The sequence below is a fragment of the Poeciliopsis prolifica genome, unplaced genomic scaffold (assembly GCF_027474105.1).
Source record: "Poeciliopsis prolifica strain line A6 unplaced genomic scaffold, Auburn_PproV2 SCAFFOLD001, whole genome shotgun sequence".
Classification (NCBI taxonomy): domain Eukaryota; kingdom Metazoa; phylum Chordata; class Actinopteri; order Cyprinodontiformes; family Poeciliidae; genus Poeciliopsis; species Poeciliopsis prolifica.
In genome coordinates this window covers 1,475,464-1,500,121 of record NW_026562376.1, presented here as the reverse complement: position 1 = coordinate 1,500,121, position 24,658 = coordinate 1,475,464, and the positions used below count along the sequence as shown (strand labels likewise).

Sequence of the window (24,658 nt, the reverse complement as noted above, 5' to 3'; positions counted from 1 at the left end):
TTTAATTGTTTATCTACAGATGAGTGTTTAGTCAACGTGCTTTTGATTTACTGATATCAACATGTACAACAAGTAGGGTTGGGTTTTTATTGTTATCTCAACAGTGCGGAAAAATATTGTGATAAAATATGGGGTTAGGGTTAGGGGTTAGGGGTTAGGGTTAGGGTTAGCCCTAACAATAAGGCTGGAAATGTAGTTTTTTTGGAAAGTTTGTTTTCCTTCATTCTTTTACTGAACCAGAGTGAACTTTGACCCCCAAACGTCTTCAAATCAGACGCAGCTGCTGTCAAATGTTTCTGCAGTGATATTTTTGTTTGTGCTGCTTTTGCTTTGAAGATAATAAAGGTTAAAAGGTTAAAAGGTCAGCCAGCTCTTCCATAATACCCAAATCTAACAAAATTGGTTCAAATGTTTGTGTAGTAAAAAAAATTACTTTGTGCATCAATGGCACCAATTTTGTAAGATTTGAACTTCAGTCAGGTTCTTAATCAGGTCTTGACTATTAAACTGTCTCTTCTGTCCCTCCTCTGTCTCTGCCTTCCTCTCTCGTTCCGGTTCTGGTTCTGGTTCTGGTTCCGGTTCCGGTTCTGGTTCTGGTGCTCCTGCAGAGCAACGAGATGCTGGACCTGCAGCGCAGCAGGATGAGGGAGGAGATCAAGGAGTATAAGTTCAGGGAGACGCGTCTCCTCCAGGATTACAGCGAGCTGGAGGAGGAGAACATCACCCTGCAGAAGCTGGTCTCCACGCTCAAGCAGAGCCAGGTCACAAAGATGATCATCAACACTTTGTTCTCCTATTGGGTTAGAGTTTGCACGTCATTACGGTGTTACTTTTCACCCACTCATGACATGTATGCGTTCTCACTTTACCCGCCACGAGGAAACGTGATCCTGGCCGACCGGTCATCAGTTTGGAGAAGAAGCTGCTGCTTTGTCTTAGTTACTCTGGTCTCACTCTGCTGATCCTCCACCTGATCACATCCTTTCTGTCTCATGCATGTTTTATGTAAGACCGGAGGTCTGCGTTAATTCAACAGGAAACACAATTCATTCGGATTTCATAATAAAAGCACAAACTTAGAGAAACTCTGGTTCCTCAAAGTTTCTGTTCAGGCTGGAAAATTCTGTTCATCCATCTGTTCATCCATCCATCCATCTGTTCATCCATCCATCTGTTCATCCATCCATCCATCCATCCATCTGTTCATCCATCCATCCATTCATCCATCTGTTCATCCATGTTCATCCATCCATCCATCTGTTCATCCATCTGTTCATCCATTCATCCATCTGTTCATCCATCCATCCATCTGTTCATCCATCCATCCATTCATCCATCTGTTCATCCATCCATCCATCTGTTCATCCATCCATCCATTCATCCATCTGTTCATCCATCTGTTCATCCATCCATCTGTTCATCCATCTGTTCATCCATCCATCCATTCATCCATCTGTTCATCCATCTGTTCATCCATCCATCCAACTGTTCATCCATCTGTTCATCCATCCATCTGTTCATCCATCAGTTCATCCATCCATCCATCCATCCATCTGTTCATCCATCCATCCATCCATCCAACTGTTCATCCATCCATCCATCCATCCATCTGTTCATCCATCCATCCATTCATCCATCAGTTCATCCATCCATCCATCTGTTCATCCATCCATCCATCCATCCATCTGTTCATCCATCCATCCATCTGTTCATCCATCCATCCATTCATCCATGTTCATCCATCCATTCATCCATCTGTTCATCCATCTGTTCATCTCCATCATCCATCATCTGTTCATCCATCCATCATTCATCCATCTGTTCATCCATCTGTTCATCCATCCATCTGTTCATCCATCTGTTCATCCATCCATCCATTCATCCATCTGTTCATCCATCCATCCATCCATCCATCCATCCATCTGTTCATCCATCCATCCATTCATCCATCTGTTCATCCATCCATCCATCTGTTCATCCATCCATTCATCTGTTCATCCATCCATTCATCTGTTCATCCATCCATCCATTCATCCATCTGTTCATCCATCCATCATCCATCAGTTCATCCATCTGTTCATCCATCCATCTTTCATCCATCTTTCATCCATCTTTCATCCATCCATCTTTCATCCATCCATCCATCCATTCATCCATCCGTTCATCCATCTGTTCTCCATCAATCTGTTCATCCATCTGTTCATCCATCCATCTGTTCATCCATCTGTCCGTCCATCATCCATCCATCCATCTGTTCATCCATCTGTTCATCCATCATCTGTTCATCCATCTGATCATCCATCCATCTGTTCATCCATCTTTTCATCCATCCATCCATTCATCCATCTGTTCATCCATCTGTTCATCCATCCATCTGTTCATCCATCTGTTCATCCATCCATCCATTCATCCATCTGTTCATCCATCCATCCATTCATCCATCTGTCATCCATCCATCCATCCATCCATCTGTTCATCCATCCATCCATTCATCCATCTGTTCATCCATCCATCCATCTGTTCATCCATCCATCCATTCATCCATCTGTTCATCCATCCATCCATCTGTTCATCCATCCATCCATCCATCCAACTGTTCATCCATCCATTCATCCATCTGTTCACCATCTGTTCATCCATCCATCCATTCATCATCTGTTCATCCATCTGTTCATCCATCTGTTCATCCATCTGTTCATCCATCCATCCATCTGTTCATCCATCCATCCATCTGTTCATCCATTCATCTGTTCATCCATCCATCCATTCATCCATCCATTCATCTGTTCATCCATCCATTCATCTGTTCATCCATCTGTTCATCCATCCATCTGTTCATCCATCTGTTCATCCATCCATCCATTCATCCATCTGTTCATCCATCCATTCATCTGTTCATCCATCTGTTCATCCATCCATCCATCTGTTCATCCATCCATTCATCTGTTCATCCATCCATCCATTCATCCATCTGTTCATCATCCATCTCATCCATCTGTTCATCCATCTGTTCATCCCATCCATCTGTTCATCCATCATCCATCATCCATTCATCCATCTTTCATCCATCTTTCATCCATCCATCCATCATCTGTTCATCCATCTGTTCATCCATTTCTTTAAATTCATTAGGATTTTGAGTAATTAAGTTTTTGCAAAATTTTTAAAGTTTTTTATTCTAGAACATGTGAAATTTTAACAAAAAGGTAGAAAACTAACTTCTGGTCAGAGTGACTGGGAACCCACCAGTAGGTCCAGTGACTGGGAACACCAGTGGGTCCAGTTGAGTGACTGGGAACCCACCATTGGGTCCAGTTGAGTGACTGGGAACCCACCATTGGGTCCAGTTGAGTGACTGGGAACCCACCAGTGGGTCCAGTTGAGTGACTGGGAACCCACCAGTGGGTCCAGTTGAGTGACTGCTGTCCTTCCTGCTGCGCTGCAGGTGGAGTATGAGGGGCTGAAACACGAAATCAAAGTCCTGGAGGAGGAGACGGTTCTCCTGAACAGCCAGCTGGAGGACGCGCTGCGTCTGAAGGACATCTCTGAGGGCCAGCTGGAGGAAGCGCTGGACGCCCTGAAGACGGAGCGCGAGCAGAAGAACAACCTGAGGAAGGAGCTGGCCCACCACATCAGCCTGAGCGACAGCGTGTACGGGGCCGGGGCCCACCTGGCGCTCACCGTCACCGGCGTCGAGGGCCTCAAGTTCACCGAGGAGACCGGCAGCGGCAACGTTCCCAACGGCGGCGCCATCCCTGCTGCCAACGGCAACATGGAGGACAGCAACCGCTGCAACGGCCACCTGCACCACGGCCCCGTCCTGGCCAAGGCCGGCGGGGACTACCGCGCCGGCAGGAAGGCGGACGGCCTGGTGCCGGACCTGTTCAGTGAGCTCAACCTGTCCGAGATGCAGAAGCTGAAGCAGCAGCTGCTGCAGGTGAGTCATGTGACTTTCAATGATGGAGTTCTGCTGAGGCAGACCAGAGGGAGACATGAGTCCATCATTTACAACATTATAGTCCAGACAACAAGCTGATAGAATAACTAATCTGGCTTTTCACCGATTCATAATCTGATCAATCATACTTTATTACATCAACATAACGGCTTATTAGGACTTCAGGACAAAAAAGACGAGTAAAACTGTGAGAAAAACTCAGAGATTTGGAAATTAATTTAGAAATAAAAAAAAACAAGGAAATTTTTGATCTCCAAAAGCAAAATATTTGCTAGAAAACAAACTAATTTTGAGATTGTACAGAATTTTCTTCTTCCTTTGCGTTTATAATTGAATAAGCCTTTCTTCTAATGGCCATTGTTCTTCCTGCTGTTATATAAGATCTTCATGAGGTTTTTTCCATGTATCTTAATATCTTGTTGTGAAATAACTGAAGTTTTGTCTTTTTCTTCAAGATGGAAATGCATCACAAACCTGTGATTTAAACAGAGACTTTCCAATGGAAAGAGAAAACAATCCATCCAAACGATTTGGATTGTTAATATCACAGGGCAATGAATCATTGACAGTTTTGATTGTGTCTATTTTCAAACTAAACCAAACAGACATAAACCTGCAGTGAATAAATCGATTTTCAGTTTTTGCTTGAAGAAATTTTGAGATCAATTTTAGGGATTTTCTGGAAAAGGTGTAGATAGATAATTTTCAACTTTGGGAAATTCAAATGTGAAAATTTTATGACATTTTTAGCTCAGAACTGTTCATGTTTTGTCTAGAAAATTTCTGAGATTAATCTGGAAATTTTTGAAATTATTCTTGCACATTTTTGACTTTTTGAACCGAGAAATTTCCAAATTTTTCTAGATAATTTCTGAATTGTATCTAAAAATGTCAGTGTTTTGTGTGGTAAATTTCCTCCTTCTGTTGTCTGCCACGGCTCCATCACGCCGTCTCACGTCCACCTGTCCAGTAACTGCAGCTGCAGATCAGCATCTTTTGCTATAACCAGACATCTTAAAAATGATGAAATGCTGTACTTTGCCTCTGTGCAAATAAACAGCACAACAGTAAGGAAGTAATTCATTTAACAAGACAAGTGTAGCTGTGACAAACAAAGGAAATAAAAAGGTAAAAACAAAGAACTGCAGTCAATATTTCAGATTGAACAACAAATTATTTATTGTTACACATTTTTAGCATTTCAGAAGTTCTAACTTTTCCTTCTGCACCTCCGTCCTGCAGGTGGAGCGTGAGAAGGCGGGTCTGCTGATGACCCTGCAGGAGTCGCAGACCCAGCTGCAGCACACGCAGGGCGCCCTGACCGAGCAGAACGAGCGCGTCCATCGCCTCACCGAACACGTCAACGCCCTCAAACACCTGAACGCCGACAAGGAGCTGGACGACCCGCAGGAGAGCGAGAAGCCCGACGGCGGCTCCCCGTCGCCGTCGTCCAACGGCCGCCTCGACCCAGACATCCACGGGTTTGAGATCCTGGAGTGTAAGTACAAGGTGGCGGTGACGGAGGTGATCGACCTGAAGGCCGAGCTCAAAGTCTTAAAGGAGAAGTACAACCAGGCGGTGGAGGGCCAGGGAGACTGCCACAACGACGACCGGGTCCAGGCGCTGACTGAGCAGGTTCGCTTCCTCAGACTCACACTGACTTCTCAAATCTGATCAAATAATCTCCACTTCTGCCGGAGCTGGTTCTGCTGCCTGAAGAAAATAAACAGGAAAAAATACTGCAGCCATAATTAGAACCGCAGCATAAAGCCAAACATGCCACAATTAAATGAATCAAAAGCATCAGGGGGACTGACACAGGGCCACCGGGGTTAGATTCCAGGTAGATTCAGGTAGATTCCAAAAAGGCCGTTCTTGCAGGGCCAGCTCTAGATAATATGGCGCCTTAGACAGACCCCCCCCTCCCCAACCTTATTTAAATATTGATAAGGTGAATCTGTCAGAGGAAGATCAGGTTTATTGGCTGAGTTTAAAATCATTCATTGATTATTGGTTATTTGCTGTGATGTATTTGTGAACAAACCCAATTTTTAAACACAAACATTACATCATATTTTAATGTGATGTAACACATCACATTACAACATAACACATATGTTACATAACACATATTGTATTGTAATGTGATGATCAAGATGATTCTTTAAAGTTTTACAAAGTAAACGTCCTAATTGAATCCTAAATCTGATTGTATTTTAATGTGATGCATATAAATAATCACCAGAAGAAGTTCCCCATCATCTCACAGGTTTCTTAATGAAACGCAGGTTTCCCATTTGGAGCGGAGCTACCGGGACAGCCGGGAGCGCGTGGCCGGGCTGGAGGCCGAGCTGCGCGCCGCATCAAACACGGCGACGGAGAGCCAGAGCATGCTGAACGCAGCGCAGGACGAGCTGGTGACCTTCAGCGAGGAGCTGGCGCAGCTCTACCACCACGTCTGCCTCTGCAACAACGAGACGCCCAACCGCGTCATGCTGGATTACTACCGGCAGAGTCGCATCACCCGCAGCGGCAGCCTGAAGGGCCCCGAGGATCCGCGGGCGCTCCTGTCCCCGCCTGGCGCGCCGCCTCGCCGCCGCGTCCGCGGCCTGCTCGTCCGACTCCCCGCGCAGCCCAATGGACTCGCCGTCCAGAGACGCCCACCACAGCAACGCGGCGGGCAACGTGGCGGACTCGTCGTCCTGCCACAGCAGCCCCATCCACAACATCAGCGGCTCGCCCTCCATCAGCATATCCCGCTGCCCGTCTCCGGTGCCGTCGGATGCGGGCGGCGACCTGCGGAGGGAGCCGATGAACATCTACAACCTGAACGCCATCATCCGAGACCAGATCAAGCATCTGCAGCGGGCCGTGGACCGCTCGCTGCAGCTGTCCCGGCAGAGAGCTGCAGCCAGGGAGATGGCCACCATGCTGGACAAGGACAAGGAGTCATGCATGGAGGAAATCCTGAAGCTCAAGTCGCTGCTCAGCACCAAGAGGGAGCAGATCGCCACGCTGCGGCTCGTCCTCAAGGCCAATAAACAGGTCAAATCCTTCAGTTATTAAAGCGAAGCAGTTTTGATCAAAAGCTGTTAAACAGACGTTTTTAAAGTGGTTTATTGTCAATCAAAGCACATTTCTGCAACATGCAAAGTGCTGAAAACATCAGAGAGTCAACAATCAACAAAACAACAGAAACAGATGGTGAACAAATCACTGTTAAAATCATCAATAAACATCAATTATGTTGATCAACATTTATTATGGTTCGAAAGCAACATGTGGGATTTAGATCAAAACAAACTCAGTGTTTCAGCTGTTCTGCTGTTTTCTGGAAGTTTGTTCCAGATGACGTGTTTTCAGGCACATAGTTCCATTTTATAGCATAATTACCTTCAGTTGTTGTAAAATTGATTTTCATATGAAATATAACTTTTAAAAATTGGACTTGAAGTTGGGTCTTTGTCTCTTTAAAAACTCCTGCTCTTCCTGAAACTCCGCCTTCAGGAAGTCATCCCAACATGGCTCCTCTATTAAAACCCTCCTCTTGTCTTCGGATCATTTTGACCCGAAGACAACAGGAGGTTATTCTTATTTTTTTCGTCAAGTTCACATTTGCTCCAGCAGAAAATTCATCTGAGTTGTGAACACTGTAGGTCTGATTCAGGACTGTTAGATTTCAAGTTTCTGTATGCAGTTGCAATTAAAAAAATGTTTTATAAGGGCTTGTCCTCGGGTCATGTCAACCCGAGGGCAACAGGAGGGGGGGGAAATTTGAAAAGATATCAGTTTTACGGAGATCATGATGCCATTCCATACTGTTTGCCTGTCCAGCTGTAATTTCCTTAGTCTTCCGGTCAGTCTGACCTGAGGCCTGGGTTTGGTTATTTATTTCTTTTGTAAAGTTTACATTTGAATTGCTTGAGCCTAAACTTCCCCCTGAGTTGTGCACACCGTAGTTCTGATGCAGGACTGTTAGATTAAAGTTTCTGTATGCAGCTGCAATTGAAACATATTTTTTAAGGGCTTGTCCTCGGTCGACATGAGCCGAGGGACAACAGGAGGGTTAACCCTTTAACAACATTTTTACCAGTATTTCACTGAGAAGTAGTTCCTTTAATGAGTAATCATGTGTTTGCTAATTGCTGCTGGCTACTCTGAAGGAGCTGCATGAAGCAAAGCTGCTCTGTGAGGCAGAAGCTCAGAACCCGCAGCTCTAAGGAGGAGTTGCACCTCGAAGGCGGAGGTTATTCTTCGTCCACCCAGCCGTTTGCACAGCCGACTGTTTGCAAGTTAGAATCACTGAGTTCAACAAATTCTTCAGTGAAATTTATAGTTAAATATTCGTTCTTGCAGACAGCAGAAAATGCCTTGGCTAACCTGAAGAGCAAATATGAGAATGAAAAGTCAGTGGTGACAGAGACCATGATGAAGCTGAGGAACGAACTGAAAGCTCTGAAGGAAGACGCTGCCACCTTCTCCTCTCTCAGAGCCATGTTCGCCACGAGGTGAGGAACTCCAGCAGAGGAATGTCTTCCCCTGGCCTGCTGGGACCAAACTGGGACCAAACTGGGACCAAACCTCCTCACCTTCTGTCTGTCTGCAGGTGTGATGAGTATGTCACCCAGCTGGACGAGATGCAGAGGCAGCTGGCTGCAGCAGAGGACGAGAAGAAGACGCTCAACTCCCTCCTCAGGATGGCGATCCAGCAGAAACTGGCCCTGACGCAGCGGCTGGAGGACCTGGAGTTCGACCACGAGCAGATTCACCGCGGCCGCGGCGCCAAAGTGCCCAAGATAAAAAGCAGCCCACCCAAAGTAAGTCATGTGTTCAATTTCACCCCACAGGGGATGAAATTAAAGACTCTGATTTGCAGCTGAGGGTCAGTTCTGTTATGATTGCCTCTCTGAACAGAGAGGTAAAGCCGAACCTCAGTGGTGAGCTCCGCCAGCCACAAAGTTAGCTGCGCTTTACAAAACTTTACAAAACATCCAAGTAATTTAGCACCTCAGAATCCATCTGGAAGAATGTATTCATCGGAAGCTAAGTGGCATCAAAAAAAGTTTGCAAAAATGCTAAAAAGATGTTACCTGTGATTTCTGGATTAGTGACTAGATGTTTTTTAAAGGAATCATCAGGAAGGCCATCTTGCCTCCTTATTGTTAGGCTAAGTTAGAACATCAGACTTGCAGCAAAAATGTGATTCTACAAAGTATCAACTCAGGAAAGAAAAGATTTCAAACCATGACGCGTTTCTTTCAACTTCACAGTTTATACTTTATTGTAATGGGACAAATATGAGGAAGTTCATATGGTATGAAGAAGTTTCTCATCTTAACCATCAGTATTTTCCACATGTCAGTATTTTCAGCTTAAAGTGTTGTTCTCTATTTTCATACTAAATATTTCAAAACATGACAACCAGGAACCAGAAACGGCTGCAGAAGCAGTTTATGTTTTGTGACTCACAGCACCTCCTTGTGGAATATTTAGGAACTAACAACAGATACAATTTATCTCACATCAACATAAATTATATTAATTATAATTACCATGTGTTTCATGGCTCATCTGCTGTTTTGAGGACTCCTGTCTATTCTGATCCAGAGTAATAAATCTCCACCACTAGATGGCAGCGTTGGACTGTGTCTTCTTCATGTGTTTCGTTCCAAAGCAGAATCAGTTGTTTGTGTGCCAGTAACTGGTTCCAGTTCATGCTGATGCTTTTATTCAAGCAGCAGTTGTTTCATAAATGTTTGAATGTGAACTAATCCTCCTGTTTTGATTTTGTTCTCTAACCTCAAGTGTCACCACTCTATATATTTGTCTAATTTATCAGTTTTTTGTAGATTGTCAGCAGCCTTCTGCCTCAGTATCGACATTCTCCCCACAACTAAGGCGAGGGAGAGCCTCGTTGGCCCGCAGGTAACCAGCTAGAGAACCTGCTGACCTCTTCACACCTCTGCATCCAGACAATTGGTCCTGCATGTTCTCTGTAGTCACACTTCTGCCACGTTATGAATAAAACACCTTTCATTCCAGGGTTGAAGATTTTCTCTCTTTGCATGTGTAATTTTGCATGGCACTTCTCTTTAAATGCTTACTTTTTCACTTGGAGTTTGGACTCAACAGTCTACATTTGTCCAGAAACTAAATTTACTCATTTGTGATGTTTAAAACAGTGATGGGAACCTTTGGCTCTTCCATTCACCACTCGATTCTGAGTTTTGATTTTCAAAACAATTATTCATGAATTACACTAATTTCTGATCCTCATCATCTACTCCAGTCTGTTTGCAAGGAAGAAAGACAAATGAAGACATTAGCATTCTTTTTCACATTTATTACATTTTAAATATTAACCCATGTTTAGACGCAATCACTCCTTTCCTGCATCTTTTGTTTTGTTACAAAGAGACAGTCTGCAGACCGTCTCTTCCGAGAACAACAGCGTTGCAATTTCCAGGAATTTTTAGCCATTTGACAGTTTTTTAATAGTTACCTCCTGATCAGTGCTCCACATTCATGTCGCCTCTGCAGATACAAAAACCAGACAGACTTCCTGAGAATTCGATAAAAACCAAAATGTTTTCCTCCAGCGAAGACGGAGCCGGTTGAATCTCTCTTTTTGTAGTGTTCTCTATATTGTGCTGCTTCCTGTTTAGTTACAAAACGAAGGACAACGGACAGCAAATTACAAAAATTATACATTGGTTCTAAATCACCTTTATTGTTTTAGAACAGAAACAAACTGTAGTTTGTTCTGAATCTGCATTAAGTTGCTCTGAGTCAAAACTTTGGAGAACCAGATTTTAAATGGTCATTTTGGGCGTGTGCTTTCTAAGGTCATCCTGCTGGAAGGTCAACTTTGACCCTAGGAGAGCTATAGAGGTCAGCCGAAGTTAAACAGCTTGAATACTTTCTTTAGATTTTCATTTCCAAAGTAAACAGCAAACCTTGTATGAATTTGTCTTCATGTCTCCGGGGTCTGAATGCTTCTCTGAGGTTCTGTCTTTATGCTTCAGGTTTGGTTTATTTTCAGCATTTTGTGCAGATTTTTGTGAATAATCTGCAGACGTTGCACAGTCAGACTCTGATTTTCGTTTTGCTCAGCAAACCCAGCTGCTGCCAGTAATTTTGTTTTCTGCAAGCAAACTAACTCTTTACAGGAAAGCTAAACTCTTTTTCCCTAAATGTTTCAATTTTCCTCCTTTTGTAAATATGTGTCACATTTTGCTGTTTTTATCCGTTTTTTGCTCACTAGAAGTTTTTCTTGTTTGTTTGTTTTTTTTCAGTCGTAAATTTCTGGAATACCAAGCGGTCTTGTCCAGCAGTCGCAGCCTTCTCTCGCCGTGCGACCCGCGTAGCTGCATGGCCCACCAGCCTCAACCCCCCGGCACCTAGCCCCGCCCCCGTCACCTAGCCCCGCCCCCGGCTCGCCCGTAGGAGCCATGCAGAGGCAGCAACAACGCCCTGGATGAGGGAGGGGCCTCCTCTTCCCTCACTGGACTCTGTCCCCCACCCCGGCCGGGCCCGGTCCGGTTCTGGCCCGTTCTAGCCGGTTTCTGACCTGGTTCTAGCCGGGTTCTGTTGGGCCTCCCGGCTATCTGGGTCGTAGAAGAGACGCAGGATGCGCTCCCCGTCTTCTGGGTGCGACTTCCTGCAGGACTGACCGGCAGAAATGCTGCTGACGCTGAACTGGAATCTTTCCATTAGTTCACTGTTATTTATTAATAATTTATTGACTATTTATTATTTACGGGATTTAATAATGGTTGTATGTTTTTCTTCTGTATTATGTTTTTTATAAGAATTCATTCCTGCTGTGGAGTCGAAGTAATCGGTTTCACAGATTCACTTTTTTTGTTCTTCCATCAAAAATTCAACAAAAATAAACGTTTGATTTGGACGTTTTCTAGAAAAAAGCGTATCTAGTTAATCCATATAGAATTTTGTGAGAATAACAACCAAATAAATCATGTATGGAGTTTTTTTTACACAGTAGCTCTGAGACACTGTTGGCTCGGCGGTTCCAGGGAACTAATAACAAGAAAAGGTTTCGTGTTTGTGACTTTTGATTCCAGCTGTTTTTCTTTCACAGGTTTTTCTTGCGATGCTTATTTATGAATTATTTTGACATTTTTAAGTTAGGTACACAAAGACTGTTTTATATCACTCCTTGTTTATTTATGACACATTTTTTACAGTGGGTCCTGGTGATGCTTGCAGCTCAGCTCTCAGAAACTGAGTGGATTTGTTCAGGCTTTTTGAGCTGCTTTTCATTTTGAATTGCACAAGTTGAAATGAAGGTCTCTGTTATCTACTCTGTATTTTCCTCGTTGAGTATTTTCGGACTTTCTCGCTGCGGTAGAAAGCTCTCATGCTACTGATTCTTTTCCTCATTGTGACACAGAGAGAAAAAACTTTGGGGTCCATTTTTAGAGTCAAATATTACCAGCATGTTTTCATCATGTTATATATTCATTTATAAATGTCAGTTACTTAGCAAGCTAAATGTTCAGCCCAAAACTAACCATTTAGCTCTGAGCTAGCTTCATATTTAGTTTAAAATTAAATAGCTTGGTAACAAAATATTTAGTTTTACATTAAATGGGTACCTTACTTACTGAGTTTTTAAAGCTAAATATTTAGTTTAGTTTTAATTTAAATATTCACCTTGATCACTACATATTTAGATCCAAGCTAAAGAATTTACTTAATATTTAGCTTGGAGCTAATTATATCAACCAAATAATTAGCTTGCCAAATAATATTAACATTTATAAATGAATGAATAACATGGTGAGAATATGACTGTTCAGTGAACTGCCATGTTTTTCTCTTCTGACAGGCTAAATAAATCTAATAATTGCGTTTTTTTGACAGTAAGTTTAAAAGCTGCCCCTCGTGTTGCCGTCTCCCTTTGCTTCCCCAGACAGGATGCAGTACAGCACAAGCAATTCTGCACTATGCATTGCAATACAGCAGCAGCAGCAGCAGCATCACAGCTGCAGCAATCACAGGCTGCAGCAATCACAGGCTGATCTGGGGGAAACCTTTCTGTCATTAAACTGTGTGGGAAGGTTAAAGCAACAGAGAGTTCCAGATAAGAAAGAAATTAATTTTCTGTTACAAAACTAAAGCTTTGTCTCCTTTTGAGACGCAGAAAATGTGGCAACTGCAAGGAAAGTTTCATTTTTCTGCACCTTCCCAACATTCTCATAATTATTATGTCCTAAGTTAAATATTTCCAGCCTGATCCTCCACAGCCAGAGTTGGTGTGTTGGAGGAAACCATTGACTGGACATTGTTCACTTGTTCACCACAGATTGATACTTTTGCAACTCCAGAGTGATGAAGAGGCAGCAGCTGGATCTGTGCTGACTCGTTAAGAGAGAGAGACTAACCGGGTTCCTGGAAACAACAGGAACAGGAATGCTTGCAGTTTGCTGGGACATTGTGGGTTTTACAGTTTCTCCACCATTTGAAACAGTGTTAAACTGGATACACAAGCAAATAAATATTTCTCCTTTGGTTCTGCCTTCCTGGTTATTTTCACCTGTAGAGAATGAGCTGATGTGGTCCAAGCACTAATATTTGACTCTAATATTTCCTCCACAAATAAATAAATAAATTACTCAAGTAAAGGAAAACGGTACAGCTCTTTATTGCTGAGCTCACAAAACTTCTATTTATTCAGTAATTTTTTTGAACTCAGAATGTTGACTGAAATTCTATTAATTACAGATCCAGCAATTAGATTTAAATTAAAACTGATCATCTAATACCTCCACTGGTTTATAAACCTGCTTTAAACTTCCAATATAAAAACAACTCTAACCTTAGATTTAGTTCAAACTGCAGAATAAAAGCTGAAGCTTTGATGAAGTTGTTGTGTTTCAGCAGAAAGCTGCAGACTCAGTAATTATTACTTCAATTATTTCTGTTGGAAAAATTCCCAAACAGAAACCAGTGGGGGCGGGGCGGGGCGGGCTCGGAGCGACACGCCCATCAAGGTGACTTTGGAGGGAGACCAGGACCGAGCCGGCCCGCTGGAAGGAACCGAGCTCCTCAGGCTGGCACCGGTTGGACCCGGACGGACCGCGGACGGACCGCGGACCAGTGAGCCGCCGCTGCTCGGAGTTGGATTTGCTGGGAAGAAGGAAGCGCGTTTCTGAAAACTTACTTTTATCTCCGGTGTTTGTTCGACCCTCCAGTGAAATCGGTCAGTCGGAATGATGGATGAGGGGAAAATGGAGAGCTTCAACCGGGTCGCCTTTCGCAGGAAGCAGCGCAGTCTGGACCTGGGCCCTCGACGGGCCACAGGTGGGTTCGTGTTCTTCTGCCTCTGCTCTGGCTTCATGTGTTTTAAACCAAGTGCATTTCTGAAATCCACCTAATAATCAGTTTTATCCCGTTGTTTGGCTGTAACGTTGGGTCGGCGCTCACGTGTTGTGTGATTGGGAAAGCTTGGAAACAGCTGCAGGCCTTGTTTAGCCATCATCACTGCTGTCAGAGGCGAGTCAGAGGCGAGTCCCAGCCTGCTGGCTGCACCGCTGGCTGCACCGCTGGCTGCACCGCTGGCTGCACCGCTGGCTGCACCGCTGGCTGCAGGGCAACAATTTTCTCCCTTATAAAGGAGATGAACTGATCTGCTGGAGGAACACTGAGGGAACTGTTCCCACTCTGCTGTGTGCTCCAGCCTCAGTTATCAAACTCCTCCAACAGTTTGCATCATTTCAAAGCTGTGATATATGGAGAGCTGCACAGTCAAAATGAGCTGCAACACTTTGGGTTATTTTAGCCTGTCAGAAGAGGAAAAACATTTCCACAACAAACTCAAAACAGTTAAAGAATGAGCTTCTTACAGCAATGCAGATGTTCAACAGTGACTATCTGCTAGTTGGAATTTATATGGAAGTTCTTAAGGACCAGCTTTTATTTTGACAGTCTGCTAAAGCATATCGCAAGTGAATTTGCATATTAGCTTAATATGCAGCTCAGAGGAAGCTAAATACTTCACTTGGAGCTAAATAGTTGGTGAACTAAATATGAGCTCAGAGCTAGTTCATTATTTAGCTAAATATTTAGCTTGCAAATAAAATGTTTGAAGCTGACAGTTATTAAGGTTATTTGTTTAAATATGAACTCATTTTTCTCTTCTGACAGGCTACATAACCCAAATGATTGGGTCATTTTTGACTGTTTTTGTCACCAACGGTGCTCCATATCATAACGGATCTTTGCAAACTGCGAACATGCAGCTGCATATTTAGTCAGATGTTTCAGAACCCGCTCCATGTTCCGGCTGTTTGCTCTGTTTGGGCCTGTCTGTCTGAGGCAGGAAGAACTCACATAATTTGGTCTTATCTTGGAACTGCTACTTGTGTAAACACGCTGCTGGGGAGACTCAGCCGCGCTCTCAGACAGACTTGAACTTTTCTCTGTGCTCGGTGGGGGCAATGTCCACACTAGGTAACACTTCAGCTCATATGATAGTGGTGGCGGTTTCATAAAGTCAGCTCCAGTCTCAGGTTATAAACTGGTTCAGGAAATGAGGTCGACTCTGGGTCACCCCCAGGTGACCCAGTCGCACCTTGAGTCATCCGATGTGAGCTTTCATCAGCATAGCTGCTGTTTTGCACCATTAGCATGTAATACACCTGCGTTCATGTTTTTATCTCTGGGAATACTTTATGATGACAAAATTCAAATAATGTGGCTGGAGTTTAAATGAACTATCATTTTTTACTCAAAATTCATAATAAATCTGCCAGGTTCCTTTAACTTTATGTTATAATGTTCTGGTGCATTGATATCAAATATGGCTGGAATTGCTTGGAAGATGGAAGCCTAAAACTTTTATCATGCCAAAGTTTCAATGTTCTTCAAAAGGTATCAAATTGTTTTAAATGTGCAGCCGTAGAAAAAGATAGCCAATGGAAGCTGTTTGCTAGGAAGCCATTTTATAATAGCAAATAACTAAATACAAAGTAAGATCTTTGTATTTCCCTAAACAATATTTTAAAACTGGAAAAGTAACTTGTTTGTTTTTGTTGCTTTTTGAGAATTTTTTACTTTTGCTAACATCCTGTTCATATTCTGGGGCTAAGCCCCCCATGTTCATAAACCTAGTGACGCCCCTGCTGTTGATGTGAATCTCTAATTTCTGGATCTAAAACTTAAGCAGTCATTTTGTTCAGTCGTTATTTTGGTTTTGTCCAAAATAACAACATTTCCTTCAGCTCCAGAATGTCCAGGAATCCAAAACATCTAACGCTGACGCTGCACATGTTGATGGAAATCCAGTTGTTGTTGGATTTATTTTCATTGCCTCCATGTAGATAAAATGAATCATGTTTCTGAACTTCCTGGATCGAAGCTCTGGGTTCTGCTCCAGTCGTTGCCTCGGGTCACTGCGCCTCATAACGATGATCCGGCTTTCCTTCAGACATCGTCTGCAGCCGTACGCTGCTCTGCATTTAACAAGCTGCTTTAATTGGATCCTATTTTATAATGAAAATGCTTTTTTATGTTTGGAGTTTTTTGTCTTTATCCCATTTTCAGAAATCATCCGTAATGTTTGGAAGTTTATTTCTCAGCAATCTGTAACTAAATGAACACTGCAGTCATAAAACTTCAAGATAGGAAAGATTTGATTTGGTTTTATTCTTTATAATGATCAATCAGCCAATGTTTGATAAAGATATTAATGATCCTCCAACTTCCCCACAGTCTGTGATTTAGTTTTTATTTGATATTTTTAGAAGCAGTGAGGAGTGGAAGAAAAGTGGAGCTGATGGTTGCACTGTTGCCTTGCAGGAATTAAAAGTCTCAGGTTTGAATCTTGACATCTTTCATTGCAGTATTATGAAACACAGTGGAGGCAGCATCATGCTGTGGGGAAGTAGGGCAGTGTTGATGGGAAGAGGGACGGAGCTAAATCTAAGAAGAAAACCAGCAGAAGATCTGAGACTGGGGTCAAAGTTCACCTTCCCTCAGGGCAACCACATCATGTGCTAGAAAGGCCGAGTCGGGCGTGCTGCGGTGGCGCAGGGGGTTAGCATGCCCCACGTTTGGAGGCCTCAGTCCTTGACGCGGACGTTGCGGGTTCGACTCCCAGTCCCGGCGACAAATGATTTAAAAAAAAAAGAATGGCCTAGTCAAAGTCCAGGTCACTCTGACCAACTGAGAATATGTGATATGACTTGAAAACTGATGTTCACAGATGTTCCTCATCTAATCTGTCTGAGCTTAAGAAGCTTAAAGAAATTAAATTTCACAGTAAAACTAGCAGAGATGAGATTAGAGTTTTTCCCCCCACTGTCGCCACATGCATTGTCGTGAAAGGAACAGATTTGGACCTTGGACCGTCGCTTAGTGCTGGTGTTTCTGTGAAGACGGTCGGCTGTTTTCCAACAATGAGCTGCTTGTTGTTGGCTCAGAAAGGAGCAGTGGGACTGTATGAATAGGGAGCTGTGTGTTGCTGTCGCTGTTCATCTGGACCGAAACGGCTCTGTGCCACTTCTACAGCCTCTCAGATTCATTTTATGTTCTGCTTTGCTTTCAGAGCAAGTGGCTCTGAAGTGCCAGTATTTTTATTTTGAAGATGGAAACGTCTTTGAAAAGTGATTATTTTTGATGATTCAGAAACATGCAACCCAAGCCGGCCCAAGGCATAAGCAAACCGGCCCAAGGCACAAGCAAACCGGGCCACTGCATTCAGCTTCCTAACCATCAGGGTAAAAGTTTGTTCACACCTTAGCTCTAAAATATTCAGATTTTTTTTTTTTTTACTTGAGAATATTGTTGAATTTGGTTTGATGGTTTTCAGTGGAGATCAAATTTAAGATTTAAATATATTAAAATAAACATTTTTTTAGCATTTTATTGTTACCATAGATACAATCCTATGCTAGGCGTTTAATCTTTGTTTTGAGTTTCGGTTTGTTCAAAAATTCATCTCAGCAAATAATCAGTTTCCGTGGTTGATTTGGCGAAGTCTTCCTCAGTGACCTCCGGTGTTCCTCAGGGTTCTGGTCTTGTCTTTCTCAGTGACCTCCGGTGTTCCTCAGGGTTCTGGTCTTGTCTTCCTCGGTGACCTCCGGTGTTCCTCAGGGTTCTGGTCTTGTCTTTCTCAGTGACCTCCGGTGTTCCTCAGGGTTCTGGTCTTGTCTTTCTCAGTGACCTCCGGTGTTCCTCAGGGTTCTGGTCTTGTCTTTCTCAGTGACCTCCGGTGTTCCTCAGGGTTCTGGTCTTGTCTTTCTCAGTGACCTCCGGTGTTCCTCAGGGTTCTGGTCTTGTCTTTCTCAGTGACCTCCGGTGTTCCTCAGGGTTCTGGTCTTGTCTTTCTCAGTGACCTCCGGTGTTCCTCAGGGTTCTGGTCTTGTCTTTCTCAGTGACCTCCGGTGTTCCTCAGGGTTCTGGTCTTGTCTTTCAGTGACCTCCGGTGTTCCTCAGGGTTCTGGTCTTGTCTTTCTCAGACCTCCGGTGTTCCTCAGGGTTCTGGTCTTGGTCCTTTTCTCCACCTGTCTTCTCCCTGTTGGTCTTACTTTCAGAGAATCTGCCGTTCGTGTTCACAGCTCTGCGGATGACACCCAGCTCTCTCTGCGCATCCTTCCTTTCTGACGGCTCTGTGAAATTAAGTTACATTTTTGTCTGAACTCCCTTAAAGCTACAGGATGTCACTTTATTTAAAATACGTTTTTCACATTTACATGTTGTCACAGTATAATATAAGCAGCTCCTCTGCCTTCTCCCAGTGCTCCCAGTACTAACTGCAGTAAACCATCACTCAGTCAGAGTGACTTTTTATTTCTGTAAAAGTTAAATTTCATCCTGTCCAAGATGACAGGATGACCGTTTTAAAATGATTCCAGAGTTTCTCCCTGTGGGATCATGAATAGCACTTTATCTCCTGTTTCTGGCTGGATATTTTGTTTTTGGGATGTCGATTAGATTACGGTAACTTCCTCCTCAGCTTTCCTCTTAAAATCATTCCTAACTTTTATTATACTCACAAGCCACCTTATAAGTAGTTATAGAACAGTTTAACAGTTTAATAGCCAATCACACGGCAGAGTTCAGGTATAGTGAAACTGAGGGTTACTGTAATCCAGGTGTCCCTTCCTGCATAATGTAAAACATGAGCTGTTCCCTAATGGAGGTTCAGTTGATATCCACACCTGGCTCAGGTGATAGCAGCCACGATGCTAAAGGTCACAGGGAGTGTTGGAAGAAGAAAAAGAACCAAGGAAGGAAAAAAATTAACAAACCTATAAAACTATTCCAGTCAGTCACTTCCTGGTTGTTAAGGTATTCATCTTCAAAGTGTCCATAATTCAATCTGCAGCTGTCCAGTAATTATTTAGCTACAAAATATAAGCTTATTAGATGAAGAAAAGCAGAAGTGTTTTTTCTCTTCTATTTATACGACCTGCAGGAATATTTCAATCTCTGCTGCTTGTGTAATCTGAAGATGACGTGATTTATCTGCTCAGTTGGTCATCAGGGGTTTTTAGTTGCATGTAACAGGATACGGCAAATTCCTGTTTGAGTAATAAACCTCAGAAGATGCAGAAACACCGACAGATGAAGGGCGTTGCTGTAGCAGTACCACGAACTTCCAGTAGGTGGAGACAAATACCAAGACTTTTTTTTTTCTACTTTTCTTATTGCTGAAATGAACCAGATTTAAAAATGTGAGACTTTTATTTTATTTTATTTAGATTAGATTTTTAAATGTATTTAAGTTATGTCTTGATTTTTAGTTTATTTTTAGTTTTGTCAAAATCAAACATCAACACTTCATTTGCTGCAAAGCATTGATTTATTAGTTTGCAATATTGGAGCCATTGTTTAAAACTGTCTGATTTAAAATGTTATCTAACTTGTTCCTAAAACAGAGTTGAGGAGTAAAAAGGTACATATTCAAGAGTAACTTTTTTAAAGGAAAAATACTTCTAGAAGTAGTTGTACTACTTCGTGCTCTGTATTAAAACGTTTTAATTTTAACGTTAATTCTACTGTCAAGCGAAAATGTGCCATTTACAGACACTCAGCTGCAGTTTATGTTGAAGTGAGACCTCTTGCTTGTGCACAAGCTTTGTTGCTATTTCCTGTCTGTTGAGTCTATTGTAGCATTTCCAGGTAAACTCTGTAATTATGGAAGTACCTTTCATCACATAAGATGTTGCTTATTATATATTGGTTTAATACATTTCATATTGAATTTTGTAATAATTTTTTGTAATAAAAAACTATTAATCATTTTTGTTATCAATTTTTTTCTTTTATGTGAGTAAATATAAGCTTGTTGCAATAAACAATAAATTAATTAACTGAATAATGAATTAAAACAAGCTCAATAATTTCCATTTGCTTTATTAATAATTTTCTCTTTTCTTTCTTTCTGGATATTTTCAGTTTGGTGTTTTGGTCTCAATTGAATCATTTTTTTAAGGACAGTTTTGTTACAGAGACTTCATAATTCATTTTATTTGTTGTTTATTTTAGATATTTAAAATGTCTTCCGTTCCAGTGTTTAAACTTTAAATTCTAACCGACATTTATTGATCTTTGCGATCTTTGATGAGTTTTTGCATCGTCGTTGTTTCCCTGGTGGTTGGGCTCCAGAGCCCAAATTCATCTAACAGCCTGTCGTGATTTTCAGTTAAAAATGTTTAAAGTTGACAGGAAATTTGAAAATATTACTTGATAATTATGTGTTTATTAAAAGATTTGAAGATTAATACCTGAACACCAAATATAAAATCTTAAAGAATCCAAACACTGATTTATTATGTCAATTCCATTATATTACTGGAAAATGATGTCAAAGCAACAACATCTGGAACAATTTATCATCTTTAGTTATCATGTTGTGTAGGTAAATACTTGTTGACACAGTTCCACCCTAACTTGAGACAAATCTTTGGATACTTCACTCACGTTTGTGCAGAAATGATCCTGTGTTTCAGACGCAGAGTGAGAAGGAAACTTGTTTTCCATTCGCCAGCTGCAGCTTCCTGACTGGGTTGTGTTGCTTCCCTCTCCTGACTGGCATTGTTCGATAGCGGGCTTTTCCCAGAAACCTCCCGTATTCTTCTTTACCTTTTGAGTTCAAGCTGAGCTGAAGACCAGGATGGACGTTCAGAAGGAAGTTTCTGATTGAGAAATCTTGTATGTTTGTGAAATCCGGGGTATTCCTTCCCCAGAAGACGGACAGATCTGCAGGATGGATGATTCTTTCTCTTCACTTGATGTGAGGAGCAGAACAGCAGGTCTCCTCTCCCTCTTTGAGTTCTGACAGGAAGGAAGGAAGTCCAGTTCACTAAACACAGGAGTATTTTTGGACTTTCACACACCTTCACTTCTCCTCTTGGACACAACATGGACGACCTTTATTCCCATCTGAGTTGGTTAGAAGCTGGTAGGTCTGGACTTCATAATGAATTAAAGCTCACTGATTAACTGACCTTGAGTGGACTGACAATGAAACGGCGACGCAAGTACAAGTTTTGGAGCCGGAAAGGTAAAACCTCAAAGATGTGTCTGCTCTGCTGTTATGTAAGATCTGGAAAACTCCTCGGTTTTTGTCGTTTTGTTTTTAAACGTGAGTCAATGCTATAGAAATGCATTTCATCCTTCCCTGTCTGGCTTTCAGCTCTTGTTTTCTGGATGAAGTTTCTAATCCTATTATCTTGCTTTCCTTCTGATAGCTGTTAATTTAGCTGCTGGGTGGTTTGTGTAAACTCTCCCGCTGTATAAAGCTGCTCGTGTTTTCTTCCTGGGAGCCAGTGTGGATTTAGCAAACTGCTTCAGTATCGTTGGTGTTCAGCAGCAAGAAGGAATTTAAATCTGCCACGCTGTAGAAAGAGGCTGTTCTGTTCTCAGAGGTCTGGGAACCGTTTCCCCCTCTCAGACCGCTCTGGCCTTTTGGCAGCTTCCCCAGTGGCCCATTTACTGTTTCCATGCTGCGCTGCACTGGAGACGACGATTCATACGCAGAAAGCCTGCAGCCGTTTCCATCTTCTGGGATGCTTTGCACCGTTGGTGAAGGAGGTTGGTGAAGGTTGCATCAACCTTCGCCTGCAGGAGGAAACGGAGTGAAGCTTTCTGTTCCCTCCTGGTTGGCAGGAAGGAAAAGGCCCGGGTCCTTTCACCACGCTCATTGTTCCAGCGTGAGACGAACACAACGCCGTTCCAGTTGGCTTGACTTTCTGTTTCTACAGGAACCAACTCCAGCTGCCTCTGATGTGAGGAAACGTTAAAAATGGATAAAGTTTTGTTCATTTCTGTAAGTTTCAATACTCTCAGCCTAATTGGTGGAATTTCATCGCAGCTCTGGCTCAGACAGGAGACGGTGCAGCATAAAAAATCTCTCAAAAAGTATAAAAGTTGCATGTTCACTCTTCAGGTCATTTTCAGATTCCCATTAGCCACTAGACTATCAGGATGACGGCCATTCTTCAGGATGGCTGTCGTTTTTCATCCTTTCAAAACCAATTATTGCCATAAATTGTTACCCATTTTAATAACTTAGATGAACTTTGTGTCACATTATATGTTTTGACTTTGGTCATCTGGTTCATACAACTTTAAGTAATAATATGTAACAAAATCAGATGCCAAAACTGAAACTGAGGACTTTGCTGTTTTGGAAGGAGATGATCAATCGGTCAATCAATGAAGTTATTTTGTATGGCACATTTGAGCAACAAGGCAGTTCAAAGTTATTTGCATAAGAAAACAAAATGAAAAGTAACAAAAGCAACATACAGTGATTGAGAAATGAGTGACAAACATTCAATTTTGATGAGATTTATGACGAGATGTGATGCAGATTTTCGTCTTCAATGGTCATCATGTCACACACTCAGATTTTTATCAGGTTCTAATGTTAGAATCTGCAGCCGTTCAGGGTGACGCCTGCATGCCTGCAGAATCCACTCAATCCACTCGAGGTGAAAGATGGTTTCATTTCTTTGAAATGCCTTGCTGCTTAAATGTTCTATGTAAATAAAATTTGATTTGACTTGATTTTAAATGACCCGTTCTTGGATGATTAAAAAATATGTTGATGTTCGATGCAATGAACCTGTTCATCTGCAGCTTGTACAAACAATTACTGCATATAATTAGAGATGAGAGACTTAATAAGCATGTAAGAGTGAGTTTGTACTGATTAGACCTTTATAGGCAGTTTCAGGCTACAGTCTGACCAGATGCTATTTGAGATACAAAAAAATTTTCTGCAACATGAATAGTATTTCAGATTGAAACAAAATTATAAAAATAAAAATAAAAAACACTCAGCTGGTCAAAGTTTGGATCAATTGTGCATCTGTTTGCAGCCATTTTCACATGCATAAAGTGTAAACATTGAGTTGAGGGGGCGTGGATAGCAGCTCATTTGCATAAAAGTGACAGACGCATTAAAGCAGCTCATTCCAAAAGGACCTGAAAAGAGGCAGAACTGAGGAGATAAAATCTCTTTATCTGAGAATGATTTTTGCAGAAAAATGTAACAAACATGTTCTGAGCTGTCCTAGCTGCTTGAAAAAGAATAGGTCCCTTTTCAGAGAGCATTTCCACCAGCTCTGTTTGGTCCACTTTAATCCACCTCCAGTCCATCTATCTGGAAAGTGTGGTGGATTTGGGGGAGAGAGATCAACTCTGAGACCAAAAGTCCAAACTCTGGTCCACCTACAAACCTCGGTCTTTCTTCAGTTGAAGTTCGAATGCGTATGTGAACACCAAGTGGACTGGAGACCGCTCCAAAAACAGGAAGTGGACTACAGCAGGGCATTCTGGGTAAATACAACCAAAGCTAACATGTTAGCCTAGCGCTAGCAGAAATGGCTCCTGGTCTTCAGCCAAAGACTAAAGAGAAATCCTCCAACACTAAACTCTGACGCCTCCATCTTGTTTCATCTGGTGAAACAGGAAGTTGCTCTGAGTGTCTTCAGAGGTTTTTGTGTTGTTTCCTTCAGTGGTTGTTGGTGCAGCGCCCCCACTGGCCAGGAGAGGAACAGGCTGGTTTGGGTCAGAGCAGAGAGAAAGAACTGGACTGTCAAAAACATGGTGCTTATTGCTGTTGTTGTTGTTTTGCTTACTGACTAATTATTTAGTGTTAAAAACACCTGAAAATTTGGACCTGGTTTCCAGGTAGTTTGTTTTAGTTTGTTATATGAATCAGGTTTTCTATCTTGTTGCTTCATCAATAATTAGATTTGCTAATTTATTAACAACTGGTACAGTATAACTTTCTGTCTTTGCAGTTTTGATATTGCAGCATGTTCTGATTTATGCAGCCGTTTAAATGCTGCTATTAGTCTTACTATTATTATATCATCTCCAACTCTTCTCCGAAAGTGATTACGTACCAAAAACTATATTTAATTCCTTCAGAATAACACCTCAGCCTTTTACAGCGCCTGTCCAGATCTGCTGCAGTGTTACATAACGTAAAGAGGAACATGAATCCTGATGGGCAGCATGTGATCGCTGAAGCATCGACAGGATAATTGACTGTCCAGGAAACGTGTAACGCTTACACAACACTCTCCATTATCTAACCCAGAGATTGTTTTTTTTTCTAATAACCAGTAGATCAATAATGAGCACAGCAACACTTGACTTAATGAACTGGATTTTCAGGAGATCAACAGATATGTTAGTATGTTTTGCTCTCATCAT

General features: G+C 42.2%; 2 protein-coding genes across 5 annotated transcripts in view; both read left to right on the top strand.

The window, feature by feature from the left end:
• Positions 1-11,401, top strand: part of LOC129362449 (protein bicaudal D homolog 1-like) — a 28,223-nt gene extending 16,822 nt beyond the window's left edge. The window contains 9 exon segments of the mRNA XM_055033971.1: positions 609-761; positions 3,446-3,937; positions 5,201-5,593; positions 6,247-6,527; positions 6,529-7,003; positions 8,315-8,466; positions 8,565-8,775; positions 9,798-9,883; positions 11,254-11,401. Of these exon segments, the coding sequence (XP_054889946.1) occupies positions 609-761; positions 3,446-3,937; positions 5,201-5,593; positions 6,247-6,527; positions 6,529-7,003; positions 8,315-8,466; positions 8,565-8,775; positions 9,798-9,883; positions 11,254-11,362 (2,352 nt within the window). The 3' untranslated portion in view covers positions 11,363-11,401.
• Positions 11,402-14,014: 2,613 nt separating this feature from the next.
• The window catches only part of fgd4a (FYVE, RhoGEF and PH domain containing 4a), a 64,948-nt gene continuing 54,304 nt past the window's right edge, over positions 14,015-24,658 (top strand). For 3 of the 4 annotated variants that reach the window (XM_055033935.1, XM_055033918.1, XM_055033900.1), the window contains exon 1: positions 14,021-14,284. In XM_055033935.1, the coding sequence (XP_054889910.1) occupies positions 14,194-14,284 (91 nt within the window). In that variant the 5' untranslated portion in view covers positions 14,021-14,193. Of the gene's footprint in view, positions 14,285-24,658 lie in introns of all 4 variants that reach the window. The other variant, XM_055033910.1, reaches the window with a different exon arrangement.